The sequence below is a fragment of the Echeneis naucrates genome, chromosome 18 (assembly GCF_900963305.1).
Source record: "Echeneis naucrates chromosome 18, fEcheNa1.1, whole genome shotgun sequence".
Lineage (NCBI taxonomy): Eukaryota > Metazoa > Chordata > Actinopteri > Carangiformes > Echeneidae > Echeneis > Echeneis naucrates.
This window is the reverse complement of record NC_042528.1, coordinates 7,925,523-7,942,818: the sequence shown is the minus strand read 5'-3', so window position 1 is coordinate 7,942,818 and position 17,296 is coordinate 7,925,523. Positions and strand designations below refer to the sequence as shown.

The 17,296-nt window shown below is 40.0% G+C and overlaps 2 protein-coding genes across 3 annotated transcripts; both read left to right on the top strand.

Annotated features, from left to right (window-relative positions):
• Positions 1–988: 988 nt before the first annotated feature.
• Positions 989–5,737, top strand: LOC115058954 (serine/threonine-protein kinase/endoribonuclease IRE2). Its single transcript, XM_029526522.1, has 7 exons — positions 989–1,098; positions 1,681–3,263; positions 3,379–3,542; positions 3,625–3,848; positions 4,355–4,481; positions 4,583–4,680; positions 4,957–5,737. Exons 2-7 carry the CDS (start codon positions 1,718–1,720, stop codon positions 5,168–5,170), a joined length of 2,373 nt encoding a protein of 790 aa, XP_029382382.1. The 5' UTR covers positions 989–1,098; positions 1,681–1,717; the 3' UTR covers positions 5,171–5,737.
• A 685-nt stretch (positions 5,738–6,422) lies between these two features.
• ccdc149a (coiled-coil domain containing 149a) lies at positions 6,423–16,875 on the top strand. Of its 2 annotated transcripts, none has more exons than XM_029526246.1 (12): positions 6,423–6,568; positions 7,631–7,792; positions 8,032–8,070; positions 8,458–8,565; positions 8,703–8,819; positions 9,270–9,442; positions 9,639–9,711; positions 9,881–9,965; positions 10,646–10,790; positions 10,995–11,071; positions 14,493–14,597; positions 15,682–16,875. In XM_029526246.1, the coding sequence occupies exons 1-12, from the start codon at positions 6,518–6,520 to the stop codon at positions 16,206–16,208; spliced, it is 1,662 nt and encodes a 553-aa protein (XP_029382106.1). In that variant the 5' UTR covers positions 6,423–6,517; the 3' UTR covers positions 16,209–16,875. The 2 variants fall into 2 exon arrangements, with proteins under 2 accessions (XP_029382106.1, XP_029382107.1); XM_029526247.1 differs by having other exon boundaries at positions 6,424–6,568; positions 7,712–7,792.
• Positions 16,876–17,296: the final 421 nt, after the last annotated feature.

Genomic DNA, 17,296 nt, shown 5'->3' with positions numbered 1-17,296 from the left:
ACATTGAATCACTGTAAATTAAAACGGTAAATTGAAACAGTAAATAACTTTAAATTTTACAGTATAATTAAGTAGAAAATATGGAATTTGTGAATGTTATAAAAAGTAAAAGATGTCTTCTGGTATGCTGTGATTCACCAGCCAAGGGCCAGAATCCTGATCACCTTACATACACATGTACACACACAAACTTACCTCGGGCACTGGTAGGGTAGGTGGCGTGTCCTCCTCACCACGGCTACATCGGCTGGGCTTCTTGGCAGGTGCTGTCTTCTTGCAAGGATAGGTGATAGAATAGGTTGAGAGAATAGGAGTCCCATTCAAATTTCATATCTTTGTGCTCAGGGCCCAGTTTTGTGTGGTGTGTAAATAGATTGTTGGAATTGGGGACATCAGAGACCACAGATTAATTATTATATTACACTTTTCAAAGTTGAATTCATTTCACAATAGTTTTTGTGTTGTGATCTATCCTGATATTGCATTTTGTGCGTTTCACATAGCAGCTATTTCCGCATTAGGGTTTCCAGCCTAGATTAAATCATGTTTAGGGGTAGCACAGTGTAGCAAGCGCTTAAGAATGCAGTCTGGTTAAGGTTGGAATGTTTGGCACTACATGAAAAAAAAAGGGTGTAAGCCACATCTTAATTTCTGCTCAGCCTGTTATGAGTTTTCTCTGTATCTCCAGTAGCCCAGATTTGAGTAAAAGACTACTAGAGATCAAAATTGGTCACAGTATGATAAAGGAGTATTTCAAAAAGCGTTTCACTTTGTTCAAGGTTTTCAGTTGCTTTTGTGAGGCTGCTTCAGTTTGAAACTGTACTTTTCAAAACACACACCCTTTATAGTTAGCATCCACACATTTCTGTGGGTGTAGGTTTCACTATGAGGGTTGTGGTTGTGTATGCAAAAAGTGAGTGATTAGTCACGGCCCAACTATAACCAGTACAAACTTGCTCATCAGGGTTTTCCATGAAGATGTGCAGGCGCAGTACTGCACTTCCTGTATGCTGATAGAAGTCAGACAGGGGTGAAGCAAAGCTTTTTCAAAAGAGGTCCTCTTTACCCACAGAAGACATCTTATCATCTGGGCATTGTGTAAGTTTTTATACGTTTTACTTTCCAGGCGTAAAGATTTTTACTCAAGTTCAGTGCCAGTTAGTTGTTGAATTGAATGAAATATGTCATGTGGCTCAGTTTTAATGATGCCGGTTGGCAAACGACTACAGACTGAAGACGGAAGTCAGGTTGCTTCATTTATGATCTATGAATCCGTCTTTGTTTTATCGGCTACACTGAAGATTTTGGACATCCTAATCTCCTCACTGGTGTCTGACAGTGAACTTCGGTGTGTTGAATAGTTGACTTCCTCTCTGTTTCCCTCCGGTTACATGTAGCTTACCGTGTATTCCGAGGTGTTGCCATAACTATGTGACAGGTACCAAAGAGCTGCTTCTGCTTTCAGTGGTAAAGCCTTTTTTCCCACATTAAATGTTCAAACATGTCCAAATATGTCATCTATTAAGACAAACATGACTTCATAATATTTTCTATAAATTAGGTGCGTTTTGTAAGACGTAAACTATGTTCATCAAAGGCATGAATACTGGCCATATAGTGATTGGAATTTTGCATTACATATTTGAATGTCTAACAATAGTCTCATGTTTGTCTTCCCAGTGAATTGAATATCATCCTACAGTTACAAAAAGAAATCATGTCCCAAATGCTACATATCTTAGAATGTATAAGAAGCAGCAACCTGCAGGAGTTCCAGGATTTACTCAACAACCATGACATAAACAACGTTTACCGATGTCCACTGTGGCAGGATGGTATGACTCCACTGATTGCTGCTGTTGTTCATCACAGGGAAGACATTCTTGACTTCCTACTGAAAAATGGTGCAGACCCAAACATGAAGTCTGAAAAAAAATGGACAGCTTTGCATTATGTCTCACTTTCTGAAGCACCATTGGTATTTGTGAAGAAACTGTTAGAAGCAAAAGCTCATCCAAATGGAGATGCTCAACAGCCGCTGACACCTCTGCAAATTGCTGCCGTCAAAGGAAGGTTGGATGTCATTAAAGAGCTCCAATCTGCTGGTGCATCTCCAACAATGTCTCCTGTTACAGATTTTGATCATTTCGTTGTCCAGATTCCTCAGGAGCGTGTTCATTGTGAAATTCAGAGCTTGTGTGCAATTTTCAATACAATGGAAGAAATCTCAACTAAGGAAGCTTTGGCTGTAATCCCCCAACTACTGGAACAACTTATCACAAACAACGGACCTCATATTCGGAAAGCTGTTCAGAAATCACTATATGTGATAACAGAGAAAACAAATGGAAAAAAGGAATGGGATCGCAGTTTTATTACCAAGTTATGCAAAACAATTGCTCCTTTTGTGGACAATCAGCACTCCCCAGAAATTATAGTCTACACATATGGTATATTTGCAAACTTGCTTTCAGTTGAGCAGGCTGTTGACATTTTCGCATCTGTAAAAATAACTTCAGTGCCTGAGAACGTGCTGACATTTGCAGATCAGACTTTGAATCACAAGCTCAGCCAATTGAACAATCACTTAAACAAACACAATGGGGAATGTGATGATGGTACTGCTTTACCTGAATCCAAAGCAGAGAACAAAAGAGCGGCATCAGAAATGCATGAAGACCCAAATCAGGAAGTTTCAAGTACTTCAGCAGATCAGGCAGTTCCTGTTGCGGAATCCGCTTCAAGTGGAAATCTGTCTCATTTGAAAACTAGTAATTCCCTAAGATGGGTATTGAACAGTAAGCGATGGAGGAAGGAATTCGAGAAACTTGTGACCATTGATGACAGTAAACTCATCCATATTAATAGCATCTTTTATGTAAATGATGTAGTTTTTCGCATAGCAAGGGGAAGTGAAGGTACTGAAGTCTTCTTGGGACTGAGAGAGGATGGCACTGAAGTTGCCATCAAGAGAATGTCTAAAAGCGACTACCAATTGCTGAAGAATGAAGAAGATCTGCTACGACTTCCAGAGCTCGATGATACTTCTATTGTGCGATACATCGACTTCGCAGAGGATGAGAACTTTGGATATCTTTGTCTTCAACTCTGTGAATACACCTTGGAAGAATATCTCAAAACAGCCCCCAACAGTGAACAAAAAAAGAAACTTATCAAGGAGGTTCTTAGCAGTTTGCATGTGCTCCATCGTCAAACTCCTCCAATTCTTCACAGAGATCTCAAACCACAAAATGTTTTAATTGGTAAGACAAGATGTGCAACAAAAATACTGGGCTCAAGTAAAAAAAAAAAAAAAAAAAGAACAATTACTTGTAATTATGATGCACATTTTCTTTCTTAATGTTATTTCTGCTGCAGATGTCTTAGAAAGGGCAAGATTATCTGATTTTGGCATCAGTAGACGTTTGCCCACAGGCCAAACAACTTATCACACCAGGTGTGCCGGAACAAAAGACTGGATGGCCAAGGAAACTTTAGGACAAAAAGATAAAGTTGGATACAAGTCGAGCAGTGACATACAGGTTAGTTTGTCTGTTATCCAAATTTTGGATGATGAGGTGGAAAATTGTTTGTAATTGTTAAACTGGTGTTGTACCTTTTAAGGTGGCTGGGATGCTGATTTATTATATCCTGTCTGGAGGACACCATCCATTTGAAGGCAATCCTTTTGAATGTGAAAGCAACATTTATAAGGGAAAGTACAATTTGGACCATGTTCAAGACGTCATGGCAAAAGATCTCATCGAGTGGATGATTGATGCAGAACCAAAGAATAGACCTAAAGTGAAAGAATGCTTGAGTCATCCTTACTTTTGGTCCAGAAGAAAGTGAGTAAGAGTCCAGTTGATGCTCTTGGTGAAATATATATTTTTATTTCGTGAGATGGTTGAGAGTTCTATAGTTCTTTGAGTCATCCTCACTTCTGGTCCACTCGAAATAAAATCAATTTTGTCTTATAAGGCTCTTCACTGATCTGACTGGTCAATCACATATAACCTTCTTAGTTTAGCATGTTACCATACTCATATTTTCTAATTGATTCTAAATACAGTGTAGCTGAGGATGATGAGAATACCATCAGTTTTGCATGAGAAAAAAGGTTGTGATCATGAGCATCATTAGGATATATAATTTGAAGGTGTGAACAAAATGTCATGAATATCTATCAAATGGCTGTTGAGATTGCCATCTGTAGTGCCTTACGACCAGGAAAATGTAAAAATCTTCTTCAAATGCTGTAATTTGACTGCATCACCATCTATTATTCCTTTTACAAAAAGGTCAAGTTTGTATTTTGACAAGCTTGCACCCTAAATGTACAATCTTTTTTCAGGAGACTTTCATTCTTGAGAGAGGTTGGAGACAAAGACGAGGTGAAAAACTATCGAAACCCTGAGCAAGAGTTAATGTCTTCATTGGAAAAAAATGGAGCTGGATCCTACAATAACTGGCGGGAAAAGGTCATTGAATTCTTCTTCTTCTTCTTCTTCTTCTTTGTTGGAATCCAACCATCCATCTATTCAATCATCAATATAACTGTTTGTTATTTTTATCGTGATAGATTCCACAAGAGGTACTCCAGAAGGTGGAGGGCAAAAAAGCCTACGCTGCAAACATACTGGCATTACTTCGCTTCATACGAAACCTCTATGTGCACTAGTAAAAACCTTTTTTTCTTAAATTTAGTTTGTAAATTTCAGTTGATGGTTTCAATCACCCAAGCAAGTATTTTTAAAATAATATAGATGTCTAACTAATTACAAATACTGTTTTTATGAGTTTTATACCTGTTTCATTTATTTAAACATCAACTTACCGGAGATGCAACTGATTAAAATTCAAATTTTGACTGTATTGGGTTTTTTTTTTTTTTTTTGTTTGTTTGTTTGTTTGTTTTTTTTTGATTGAAATACAACTTTATTTCTCTGTTTGCAGCGATGACGAAGCGAAGAAAGTTCCTGTCATGTCACTCTTTCCTGATCTCTTTGTGTGTGTATATAAAGGCACTAAAGTCAAGGAGTGGCATTCAGACATTATGGAGGAAATGTCCGAATCAGAAGAGACCACAGACACCACCGGCGATATAATGCCAAATCAAGACCTCAAACTCGGAGTCCCAGTATCAGATTCATCACCGCAGCCTTTTTAAACTGAAGCGAAATAGAGTAATGCTTGATGCTGGTTGCTACTGTTGGGATCTCTCACCCTATGTTATTTACATACTTTTGTACAGTTGATAATCATGCTGTTTTATAATGAATAATACAATCAGAATGTATCACATATAGTTTTAATATTTGATTTTATACCCCTTACATGTTTTATATGAAATATCTATATACAGTATATTATAATCATGGCCTTTTTATTACTGAATGGAGATACACTGGGGTTGTGGACACACATGGTTTGTGTCTGTTCTCCTTTCTCTTCCACAGAAAACAGGGACCTACAACAGCAATTAGGGGCTGATTGCAGCAATGGTGCTAGATAATATGAGGAGGAAGTGTGCAACCCGAAGAAGTCACACCCACATACCTCATTTCCTTTGTGTAACCATAACAAAAGCTGGACCAGGGAAAGATAGAGCATCAGACTTTGTGAACTGATGCTGGAGTTGTCTGCTGGTCAGGGAAACACAGTCTGGTCCAGAGCTCTGTAAACGATCTCTTTTTTATAGTCTATTTTACTGTTAGTGTTCAAATAAAACATATGTAATTGATTTGGACGTCTCCTGCACTCTTCATCAAACGAACACATGGTCAACACTACATATTTAGCACTTACTGATGCTCATTAAGCTGATGATACAAAGTAGATTCTCCAGGGAAAAGTCTCCTCTAATTTAGTATAAGAGACCCCTATCTCATTTAACCAAATGAAAAACAAACAACAACAAAAAAAAATCAACTCAAATGGATGCAATTACACGTGTCTACTCAACTGAAACTAAATCGTGATTAATATTTCCAGCAGTACTTCCTGTTAGTGTTAGGTTTAAGTATGGTGGGAAGACCCCACAGGTTTTTCATGTTTGTTTTTTTTTTTTTTGTTTGTTTGTTTGTTTGTTTGTTTGTTTGTTTAACTTTTGATTTTTCGTGTTCCAAATGCTTGCTCTCGACTTGTTTATTCCGACTGGTACTGGGCTTTTATTGTGAAGTAAACTTGAATTATGTTCTGCGATTAGTACTTTCTCTTCTAAAGCGTTCCCTATACTTTACTTGAAAGTCACTGCAGCCATACTGAAATTATTTGAATGTTACCCGAGACTGATCACGCAGAACCAAATTTCTATTTTATTTTTATTTTTTTAGAATTCTCCCGGAAGTTTTTTTTTTTTTTTTCTTCTTCTTCTTCTCTCGTCCCGCGCGACTTGACAGCGGAGCCACGTAGAGTGACGTAGCAGGATAAACAAACGGAGCAGGCGTCGGTGTGGCGGCCCGGTCGGAGGCAGACAGGCGGCCTGCCGTCCACATTGTGTGGGATATTTGGGATCATGCAGTCCTCCAAGAGGAGCGAGAGCGACTGGCAGGGGCTCGTCAGCGAGGTGAGTGAGCTGCGGACGCCGGGGGGAGCGTCCAGGGAGGCGGGCTGCCCCCCTGGACGCTCCCCGGCTCCATATGGAAGCAGCCTCAGTCGTTTGGAGGAGGACGGAGCTGCTCATCACCTCAGAGCAAACTCAACCCTTCCTGATGGGGGCAAGTAACCCGCCCCCCTGCCAGGCCGACAGCATCCTCCTCCACGCCACCTGTGGGAGCACGTCGACTGGGATGTGGGAAAAGATCCGATCATCATTTGGGTGTTAAAAACACAAATAAGGCCGTACATTGGCTATGATGCCGTCAACATTTATGCACGAATCAGCCTGCTTCGACCAGTTTCACTGCACATTAAACATCAGGAGTCAGCAGTGCAGGACGGAAGGGCGATTTCATCAGGGAGTGTTTATTTAACTGTTGTCGAGAAGCAGCCAGCACCCTTCAAGGAGAGAAATCCAATCCAGGCTGTTCTTCCATTGGATTAACTTTTCTGACTCTATAATAGAACACATTAGTGTGCTATAATAGTAATCAGTGCTTTGATAGAGGTGTTATTTTGGATATTTGCTTTTGTTTTATATATATATATATATATATACTGTAGGTTTTCAGTTGTTAGTTGTTAGAGGAAAAAAGCAATGTGAAATGACCTATATATACACAAAATAATCATGAGCTGCAACTTTACATAAGGGAGTATCATGGCTGATGTACAAGCCTACATACTACTACTAATACGACTACAAATACACACTTACCAGCTGGTGTTTAATTTGGTTATGAGCTGGCCTGACAGGGTTAGCTCTGTTCCATCTGCTGGGTTTTATCTGTTCTTGAAACAGCTGACTCCAGTGTTTGTTCTTCCACCTGTAGGGAACTAATCTGGGTTGGGTGTTATATTACAGTTGAGTAATTTTGGCCATTCTTATCCAATATACAGTGTTTGCATCCCACAGAAGAGCACAGTAGGTTAATTAAAAAGCAGCATGCACCGACAGTTAACTGTTTCATAACATATCTGATAATAATTCTGCTCTCTGTTCTGTCCTTGTGTGTGGGGTTTGTGTTAGTTCCTGGTGTGTAAGCGTAAACTGGAGAGTAAGAAAGAAGCCCTGCTCATTCTTTCTAAAGAGCTGGATACCTGTCAGCAGGAACGAGACCAGTACAAGCTGATGGCCAACCAGCTGAGGGAGCGTCACCAGGGACTCAAGAAGAAGTACAGAGAGCTCATTGTGAGTAGGTCCAACCTTAAAGGTGCTATTTATTTGTGCATGTGCACAGTATTTTATTTTCTGAACCAGACCTTTCAAGCTCTTATTTATGCAGATGAAGCTTTCAATCATTTTAACTTGTAATAATAAACCTAATATAATATAATGTAAACCTCTTAATATTATGCATAATGAAGTATATGCTAGTTGTGTTTCATGATAAAACTTATTCCAGTTATTAAATTCTTTTAATGCCTCAGGATGGTGATCCATCTTTACCACCAGAAAAACGCAATCAGGTAAGTTTGTATTTCCCAAAAATAATTTAAAAAATGTCTCTGGAATAGGACTCTTAAGAGGACACACATCAAGTAAATGTCAGTGTTGTGGAAAGTAAATGCACACAAACTTATTTTTCTGTACACTTAATTTATTCAAGTAAACTGGTTGTTTAATTACAATAAATAATTGACCAGTGACATTGGTAAATATATCTAATCTATGGCTTTTTACAGGGATTAAATTTAGAGGGTTTTCTGATTCTGATTATTAAAAATCACTTTCCATGCAGCTTATACCAACCTTTCTTTCTTACATGAAATATTGTATTTTGTGACCTTTGGTAATGTTCAGTTTGAATTTATCATCAGAAAAAGGAGAACAGTTTTACTCATCCTCCTCCTCAGGTGAACCTAGCTCAGCTGTTAAGGGACTCAAGAGAGCGAGCGAAGCGACATGCTGAGGAGTTGAAGGAAGTGACTCAGAGGCTTGCGGAGGCCCAGGGGGACAATAAGGTGAGGTTACCAGTGGCACCACACAGATTGATGTAGAAGCAGTTTAAATACCACTCTTTTGACCTTACCCCTCACTTAGTCGAGTGCCTCTCTTGGATGTGTTACGATTGTTTTACGATTTTTTTTTTTTTTGAAAGCTCCTGAGAATGGCCATTACTCGACAAAGGCTTGGGGATGAAGAGGTGGGGGTGCGACACTTCCCTGCCCATGAGCGTGAGGACCTGGTTCGCCAGCTAGAGGGAGCAGGGCGTCAGGTTAATATATGCTATGTTGAACATTGCGACCTATGAGCAACTTTGAGGAGATAATAAGACCGGACTGGTTGTCTCTCTTATGTTTAGATATGACAAAGATTTCTGGTGGTTTTTATTGACATTAAAAGTATGTATTAAAAGTATGTACCCCCTATGACACTCATATTTGCTTTTTTAACACTATGGATGGGATTGTGTTATTTTGGTGAAACTTTCACCTCATTTAAACTTGCTGAGGTGTTCCTCAACAGGACACATGATTTCTATGTGTTCTGCTGGTACCACTTATTTGAAAGCAGTTGAAGAGTTGAGAGTTGAATGCTGAAAACAGTGTATGCACGCTCAGCAAATACTGTTTGTTTTAGCAAACCATTAACAAAGCATATCTGTCACTTGAACCTTTTAGCAAGTTACCTTAGAGCACTTTTTGACTGATCCTGTTATTTTTAGATGGAGGAGATGGAGCACAACATGAAGGCTCTGACAGACGAGCTACAGGATGTAAAGGCAGAGCGCAATGTGTTCAGAGAAAAGGCCGACCGACTCAACGTAGAGCTCAACCACATCCTGGGCAACCGGGATGCTCGAATCATTGATGTGGACGCCCTCTGTATGGAGAACAAGTGAGAGAAAAACAAAGATGGATTACTAATATTTATCGTGTCTTGGTACAATCATTTTTAAACCACTAACATAACAGTTCTTATTTTTATGCACAGTTTTATGCACATTCTATGATCTGAAATGATCACGGAGGATGGTTTGTAAAGATTCTAAAATTCATTTAACCAGATGTGAATTTCACTGATGTGACTGTAGGTACTTACACGAGCGTTTCAGTCACCTCCAGGAGGAGGTGAATCTGCTAAAATCCAACATCATGAAGTACAAGGTACAGATGGCAAGTCTTTTTTTTTTTTTTTGAGTCTTGAATCTTTGTGGTTTTGCAAAATTTTTATTCTCATTAAAATGCACTCAGAGTAAAAGGGGCTGCTTTTATTTCACATGTTCATCAAACATGGCAAGGCCATCTTCATTCTTTCATTTCTCCCTCCACACAGACAGCTCTTGAGAGGAGAAAAAACTCCAGCACATATGGGAAATCAAACAGCAGTCCCCTCACTGGAGTCCTCTCTGCCAAACAAGGTGAAAACACAAATGCTTCAGTTTACTTTGAATTCTCTTTAAACTTAGACGTAGCAAGAAACCAGAGCAGCGGATCTGAAAGCTATTCAAAAGCTTTCAGAGTACATCAGTTAGTTTTTCATCAAGTTTTTTTTTTTTTTTATTCACTTTAACAAATCACTGTCTTAAACCACCTTTGTTTCTATCCAATCACTGCATTATTGAATTAAACTTTTTTTATTTTTTGCCAATCCTTCAAGCCACTGCTTGGTCACCAGCTGGGTTACTAATTACATTCTGTGTGGTAGAGAGCACCACTGGCAGGGAAATGAGCCTGCCATGATGACTGACAGTTGCTGGCAGAAGCAGCACAGTGGGCTCTGGAGTTAAAGTTAGGAGAGTGTCACCAAGTAGACAGCTGTTCTCTCTGACTCTCTGTCTTACTCATGTCATGCTGTTTTTCCTGTTGCTCTTATCTTTTTTTTGTATGTGTGTGTGTGTGTGTGAAAGTTTTATTGGTGCATTTTATTGGCAGAGTGCAAGTTAGGACCCAACATACGCTCGGTATGTGAGGCCTTATTCCTGCTGACAGCTCTGGCTTTCAGTAAAAATTTCCTTTTCTCCCACCGTTTCTTTCCCACATCCCTTTCTGTTTCATCTGTATTTTTCTGATGCCAACTCTCCTTCCTTCCTTTTTTCAGTTCAAGAAATGCTCTTGGAAGAGCAGGGCTGCAGCCTGCCAGCCACACCTCAGTCCATCTCTGACCTCAAGTCCCTGGCCACTGCTCTGCTGGAGACAATCCATGAGAAGAATCTAGTCATCCAGCACCAGAGGCACACCAACAGGTACTGACAAAAGACATTATAATGGTGCTGCTGCTCTGCTGAATGCATAAAGTATTGTTTCATCAGGGTCAGCATTTAAATTCAACAACCTTAGACTTGCAGTGTTTGCCTACCTGTTCCTCCTCCACCTCCAAGGCAAACACTCCTCACGCACACACTATTCATTAGTCCTGAATAACCTGACTCTTTCTCCTTGGTCTGCAGGATCCTTGGAAACAGGGTTGCAGATTTAGAGAGAAAGTTGAAGACATTGGAGGTTTCGGGACTGTGGAGCCTTCCAGGTGCGTCACAAGTCCAAGTGTTAAAGCTTCTGTCAAAAACACAAACACAGACACTGCGGTATCCCTATTGAAACAATCACTCCATAATTCAGTACAACATTGTGCTGCATTCAGTTTTTAAACAGTTACAAAGTAATAACAGTAATTAATCTGTCATTCAGAGCTTATGAAAGTATCAAACAAACAACTGGTGATTCATTTCAGTGCATTTTCTCTTAACGAGCTGTACTCCAGCAGCACAGTAATTTGTCAAGGATGCAAATTACTGTGGTTTGTGTATCCAATGATAATCTTTGTCAATCACCTGACAGTAATGTACATTTTTTGTTCTCAAGTCACTAAACTGGGTTTTAAGAATATGGAAATGCACCTTCATCAGTAAAGATTATAACGGTGGGTTGTCCTGAAATGACTGTTTAACTGTTTAACTACATCAATCACAATCTCCATGTGTAAGAGACTCAGTTTGAATCATTCTGCATATTCTTTGACCTGATTGTTACTTAACATAACACAAGAAGAATCATTCCACACCATTCACAAAATTGGCGTGATGCACATTTGTGTGCATGAGAGAAGGGGAAAGAGATTTTACACACTGTAGGGGAAATATTAAAAAAGACTTGAGGTTAACTCATAATAAGCAGTGCCACAATTATCTGCCTCTATAATTAATAATTTGTTCGAGAAATTTTAGAAGAAATGTTTTTCCCAACATTACACTTCTCATTAGTTGATATTGAATAATAACCTAAGGATGTTTCATCTAATCATTCTAGTTGCATGCTGGTTTAACTTTATTTCACTTCTTCTCTCTTTTTAATCTAAATTCATTAATTAGGTTTTATGTTCATAACAGTGTCTCTTTCTCTCCTCTCTCGCTGCGTCTCAGGCTTGACCTACCGTGTATCTGTGGGAATTGGGAGTATGTATTCCTTCTGCCCCACTTAGCCCATCCATGCCCTCCGCTATGTCATGCCAGGACAAATCTGGGCAGACACCCAGAAAGCATGTCACCTCATGCCCACTGTTTGCAATTTGTCGACTCCATTGACCACCCGCTCATGTGTCCGCTCATGACACCACTGGATGAGCCAAGCTACCTGAATATCACACATTGGTACTTTTGGTCCATCGGATCTGTCTTAAATTTTACACCCAGGGAAAAAAAATATTTGATTTGAATGTTTGGGTTGGGAATGTTTAAAGGACAGAGAGACCTTTTTAAGGAAGCAGACTGCTGTTTCTTTTGTCCATTTAAAATTCATTCAGAATCTCACCGGCAGGAATTTGAATCATCAGTTATCTTCGAAAAGGGTCGAAAAGAAAATAGACTGATATACATCATAGACTGTGTAGTGAGAGAAAAAGAGAAATTGATTTTAATTTTTCAAGACCCTGTAGTCAATCCAAACAAAATAAAAATGAGATGCATATTTCTGTTGTATGTGAGACAGTGGAAAAATACTTTTAGAATTTGCAGAGCAAAATCACATTTATGACCCAAATATCAGTATTCAACATCAACATATTCAACATCTACTTTTTTGCATCCGCATTCATGCATTTGTATGGGTCTGTAAAAGAAACACTTTGATGTACAATGTCTGTAGCATGCTTCACATTTTCAAAGAGACATGACTATTCCCCTTCTGTAAACAAACCCCCCCCCAACACCCTCTGGGAAACCAGACGAAAATGTAAAAACTAAACACTCCTTCCAATTTCAAGCAGGACACAGGAGTCCATCTAAAGAAAAAAAAAATAAATAAATAAATAGACAAAACAGTTCCATCTTCGCCCCACTGGAGGGAGATGTTGTGTCACATATGAGTCGGACAGTCAGGTGCAGGAGCTGCAGCTGAATAGAGGTGCCCTGTCATGAGACTGTCATTCTCACTGCCATAAAACTGACAAGCATCCATTACTGAAAATGATTGCCCACATTACAAACACATTTAGGGGAATGTGCCGTTATTAGGGAATTTGTAGGCGAGGTCCCAGTGAGCCTGACGACTACACTGTCCACCACAGTTATGGAGACGGAGATATCGAGAGAGATGTGAGTGTCTGTGGCCTTCATGTGATATGAAGCCTGGGCTGATGGATATTAAAGGCAAACAGGATAGGATCGAGGGCCTTGGCTGGCTACCTGAGGCCCGGAGAACACGAGAGGTGACTGCATTGTCTCTGGGTGAGAAGAACGAAAAACAATAATATTCAAATTGAAACAGTGAGTCAGATAAAGTTGTAATTGATAGGTCCCCCCAGTTTGCCTTCACCCCACTCCTGATGCTTAGTGAATGCAAGCTGAAATGAAGCATCAGCTATTGCAAATGGAGGGATGGATACAGAATGCACTGGAAAGCTGTTTTGTCTCAGTGGCAGTCTTAGTTTTTATGATGTATAGTTTAAGATCTGGTATGTTGGGGTGTTGAGCAGAAAGGTCTGGCTTCTCCGAAGGATTGTTGCATTTTTATATACATTACGTGTAAGAGAGGTGGGAGATGGTAAGATAACTGATCAAATGATCACTGCTTCCTGCCAGCTGTGCTTCCGCTCTGTAGGAAATACAGTGCTATGCCCAGTCTAGGCCTTGCTCTGCATACCTGATAACAAGCACCACCTTATTATTGGCTTTGACCATTAGTCTGCAGAACTACCCTCAGGCTATGTCTTATAACTTAAAATTCGGGTTGGGATGTCTTAGAATAGTCTGAATGCAATCAGCAGGCTCTCAAAATTTAATGAAGGAGATACTTGCTTCATGACATTATGGCATAAAGCTGTCACAATCATTTGTATAGTGATTTTTATGAACAGTTGAAATTATTGACAGATACCTATTTACCTATAGCAATTTTCTCCAACCCCCTCTCCTATTCACTGTTCCCACGTCAGTGTCAACACGGAGCATCCATAACAGTATGGACTACATTCATAGCAATATGGTTTCCATTCACCATTCATGATTCTCATGCTTCATATCACACAGTCATTCATGTTTTCATTCATCTGTTTGTTTTTGTGCCTCACACTTGGATGGTCAGAGAAACAGGCTGGGTTTCGCCTGCTCACAGGGTTTCTCTGAGGCAAAGGCTGATGTGCATGCTACAGATTTACATGCTTCTGTGTATATAGTTTTGTGTGTCTATCTGTCATGTCTGGTTGTAGTGCACAGTCTCCTATCAGTAGCATATGGTGTCAGGCTAAGAGGCATGCAGTCATCACTAATGAAGACAGATGACAGGGAACTGAAGCCACTTCCTGTGTTTAGTTGTTCTATGAAAGCCATCACATTCAGCATCATATTTGTGCAAACCATTGAAAACTCTTCCTTTTACTAACTTTGCCTTTTTTCTGTCATTTGAAAGTGAGAGTAACAATGACTGTACGTTCTGTGTTATTGGCGCTCTTACAGGAACACGAGACAGTGTCACACTGAATGAAAACCTTCAACCAGAGCTTCATCCAACACGCGTCACATCTCAGCCAAACAATCAGCTCAGAGTGCAGCCACCCAAAGGTGAGTGTGTAATTGTCTGTAGCTAGACTCTCCCATTGATAAGAGCACCCACTGCTAATAGCGTAAACACTGTAATTAGCCAGTATGTGCTAAACGCTCCTTGCCTTGTTCCATGTTTAACCCAAGTCCTTCCCTTCCCATCTTCACTCCACTCTGCTTCTCATTGGTTCAAGCTGCCCAAATGCCATGGCATTTTGGAAATGTGAAGCAAATTCTCGCCCGCTGACATTCACAAACTTCTGCCATCTTCTCTTTGAAAGGATATGGGGGTGGGGGCAGGGGTAGCATAAATATGGATGCCAGTTCAAGTGATGTTGCTTTCTTCCTGCGTGTTTGCTGTGTGTGCATGTGTGTGCGTGTGCGAACACGAGTGTGTTTGTGAGGGGGGGCCATGGCTGGGACTCTGTGTGTGGTCTTTAACCTTTTTGCCTGCACATCCACAAATATGGGTCAGTAATCACCAAAGTGAGAGCATATTTTGGCAGAAAGAAGCAGAACTAAGCTGTTGCTGAGATGCAGGGCATCACACTTGTCTTGTGTCCCGTTGTCTGGGACGCTGCTTCTATATTTAGCCTGTTGCCATGGAAGCACTTCAGTCACATGGGTAATTGAAATTTGAAACCTTGGTATAGCCCCAACAGAGTAAAGTTTAATCCCACACCCCACATTCTTGTTTTATTAGGAAACCTTTACAGTCGGTTTGTCAACCAAGTATATTAATTGTCAACTAAAATTGCAAATATTGACCTTGATATTTCTAAAAATAATATAAGTTAGAGTTTTTGTTGGTTGTTCAATCATTAATATGTCAACTTGGAGTTGTGTGAAATTGGGATTTCTGATATTTCATCAACTAAATTATCATTCAGGTCATAAGAGACATATTCATTCTTCACCCTGAAGGGCTCCCCTGATTGTAATACAATGTATGGTTGTTGTTATTGTAAGCTAACAGGAAAACATGCTAACCTTCCCTGAGTCTTACATTTAGAGGCACAGAAAAAAGCGAAAGCACTTGTTTTCTAATGACCACAGATCAACTGAGCAATTACATTGACCAGTTGTCTCATCTCCCATCTCCCAGTTGTGTCAGACGACAGGAGTTCACATGAATCACCATGGGAATGCCACTCCGCTGGCAGCGACATTGGCACAGATGGCAGGGAAGACACACCTGCCCTGCTCAGCAGTCTGGAGCCTTTTGCAGGGATGGAGACGAATGGGATTGACAGGAGAAGAGGAGACATAGTGACCCTGGCTGAAGATGGAGCTGCCTTAGAGGAGGGGCGGAGTCCTGTGGAAGAGGCGGGCCATGAGGTAGAAGGGGCCGAAGTTGAAGAACTAGGTTGCACAGTGGAGGAGGGAGAAGAGGCGGCCCTGGCATTGGACATTCTGCCCACTGAATCAGAGCCTCCATGGCTTCCAATCGAACAAGCCTCTGCCAATCATTCAGAGGTGGAGTGTCAGTCCTGTGAAACCCAGGACAGTGACTCTAACATACCTGAACATGTAGAAGCATCTTTGTCAGTTCTGGAGCAGCAGGGCACAGAGGTGACATGTACAGTGGAAAGTGCACAGAGTGATAGCTGTCATAGTGATAATGTGGCATGAGTTTAAGTCACAGAATGCCGTTTATTTAAATGCCTTGTGTCATTATTGATGATTGCATTAATCATCCCTAGTTGCATTCTCACAACGTAGCCACTGCTCACCAGCTCCTCGTTCCACCTGACAGCTCTGTTTCAGTCAATAAAACACAGAGAAAACACTTTCACTTTTCATCCAGCGATGACAGAGCCGGAGGTGCATTTATATCTAGACAGGCTTGTTACTGCGCAGGAACAGACAATCTTGAAATCAGTGGAGTTGGAAACTTCATGCCCTACAGGAAGAATGTAGCTTTGAAAATAACAAATATGGAAGCCACGGCTCCAGGTCCCAATATGCCCTTCTTCTTTTCCCATGTGATAAGATAATCCCAATTGTTTGCTTTCTTCCTCTTCCTAGGGAATGCCAATAAATTGAGGACTGCATTTTTCTCATAAGGGATTTTAACTGGTCCACCAAAACTTGTAGTGAATGTGTAAAGTGTGTAATAATTTGGAATCTATTGAAGTCTATTTATCTTTGTGGGTGAATTATACCAGCCATTCAGTGGTTTTTTGTTTATTTTGTTTTGTTTTTTTGCCTCATTTAGAAGTTTATATTCAGATGAGACTACATGTGCCTTATATGTGAAAATCTTTAGTTATATTTATAAATCTAAATATACAACCTACAGTATTGTTTGGTGATATTTTTCTTTCGAGCAAATGTATTCAAACTGGCACAGACATGTCTGGTAAGTAACTCTTGAGCACAGAAAAAATAACTAATGTTTCTAGTGGAGTGAATCTCAGCCAGGAGTTGCACAGGATGCACTTGGAAAGACGGTGGAAGAAAAGTGAGAGGCATGGTTGAAATAAATGTAATGGATAAATTATTCAGTTGTATCAGAACATAATATAACTATATTCTCTTTTGTGTAATTAAGAACATTAAATGAATTGAAAATAAATTCTAGGATTTGGAATTTAGCCAGCAGTAGTTCAAGAAAGCTTTTCTTTGACTAAAAAGGGGTAAAACAACTGATAAACTAGTGACATTGAAAGTCTGATGTTTGCGTCAGCTCTTTCCTAAAGCTCGAAACCACACAAGAT

What these genes read in the sequence shown, in the direction of transcription:
- LOC115058954 (XM_029526522.1), top strand. Translation starts at nt 1,718, where the DNA reads ATGTCCCAAATGCTACATATCTTAGAATGTATAAGAAGCAGCAACCTG. An exon ending in ACCACAAAATGTTTTAATTG is followed by an intron (nt 3,264 to 3,378) that starts GTAAGACAAGAT and finishes TTTCTGCTGCAG; the next exon opens with ATGTCTTAGAAAGGGCAAGA. An exon ending in TACTTTTGGTCCAGAAGAAA is followed by an intron (nt 3,849 to 4,354) that starts GTGAGTAAGAGT and finishes ATCTTTTTTCAG; the next exon opens with GAGACTTTCATTCTTGAGAG.
- ccdc149a (XM_029526246.1), top strand. Translation starts at nt 6,518, where the DNA reads ATGCAGTCCTCCAAGAGGAGCGAGAGCGACTGGCAGGGGCTCGTCAGC. An exon ending in CACCAGAAAAACGCAATCAG is followed by an intron (nt 8,071 to 8,457) that starts GTAAGTTTGTAT and finishes CCTCCTCCTCAG; the next exon opens with GTGAACCTAGCTCAGCTGTT. An exon ending in TAGAGGGAGCAGGGCGTCAG is followed by an intron (nt 8,820 to 9,269) that starts GTTAATATATGC and finishes TGTTATTTTTAG; the next exon opens with ATGGAGGAGATGGAGCACAA.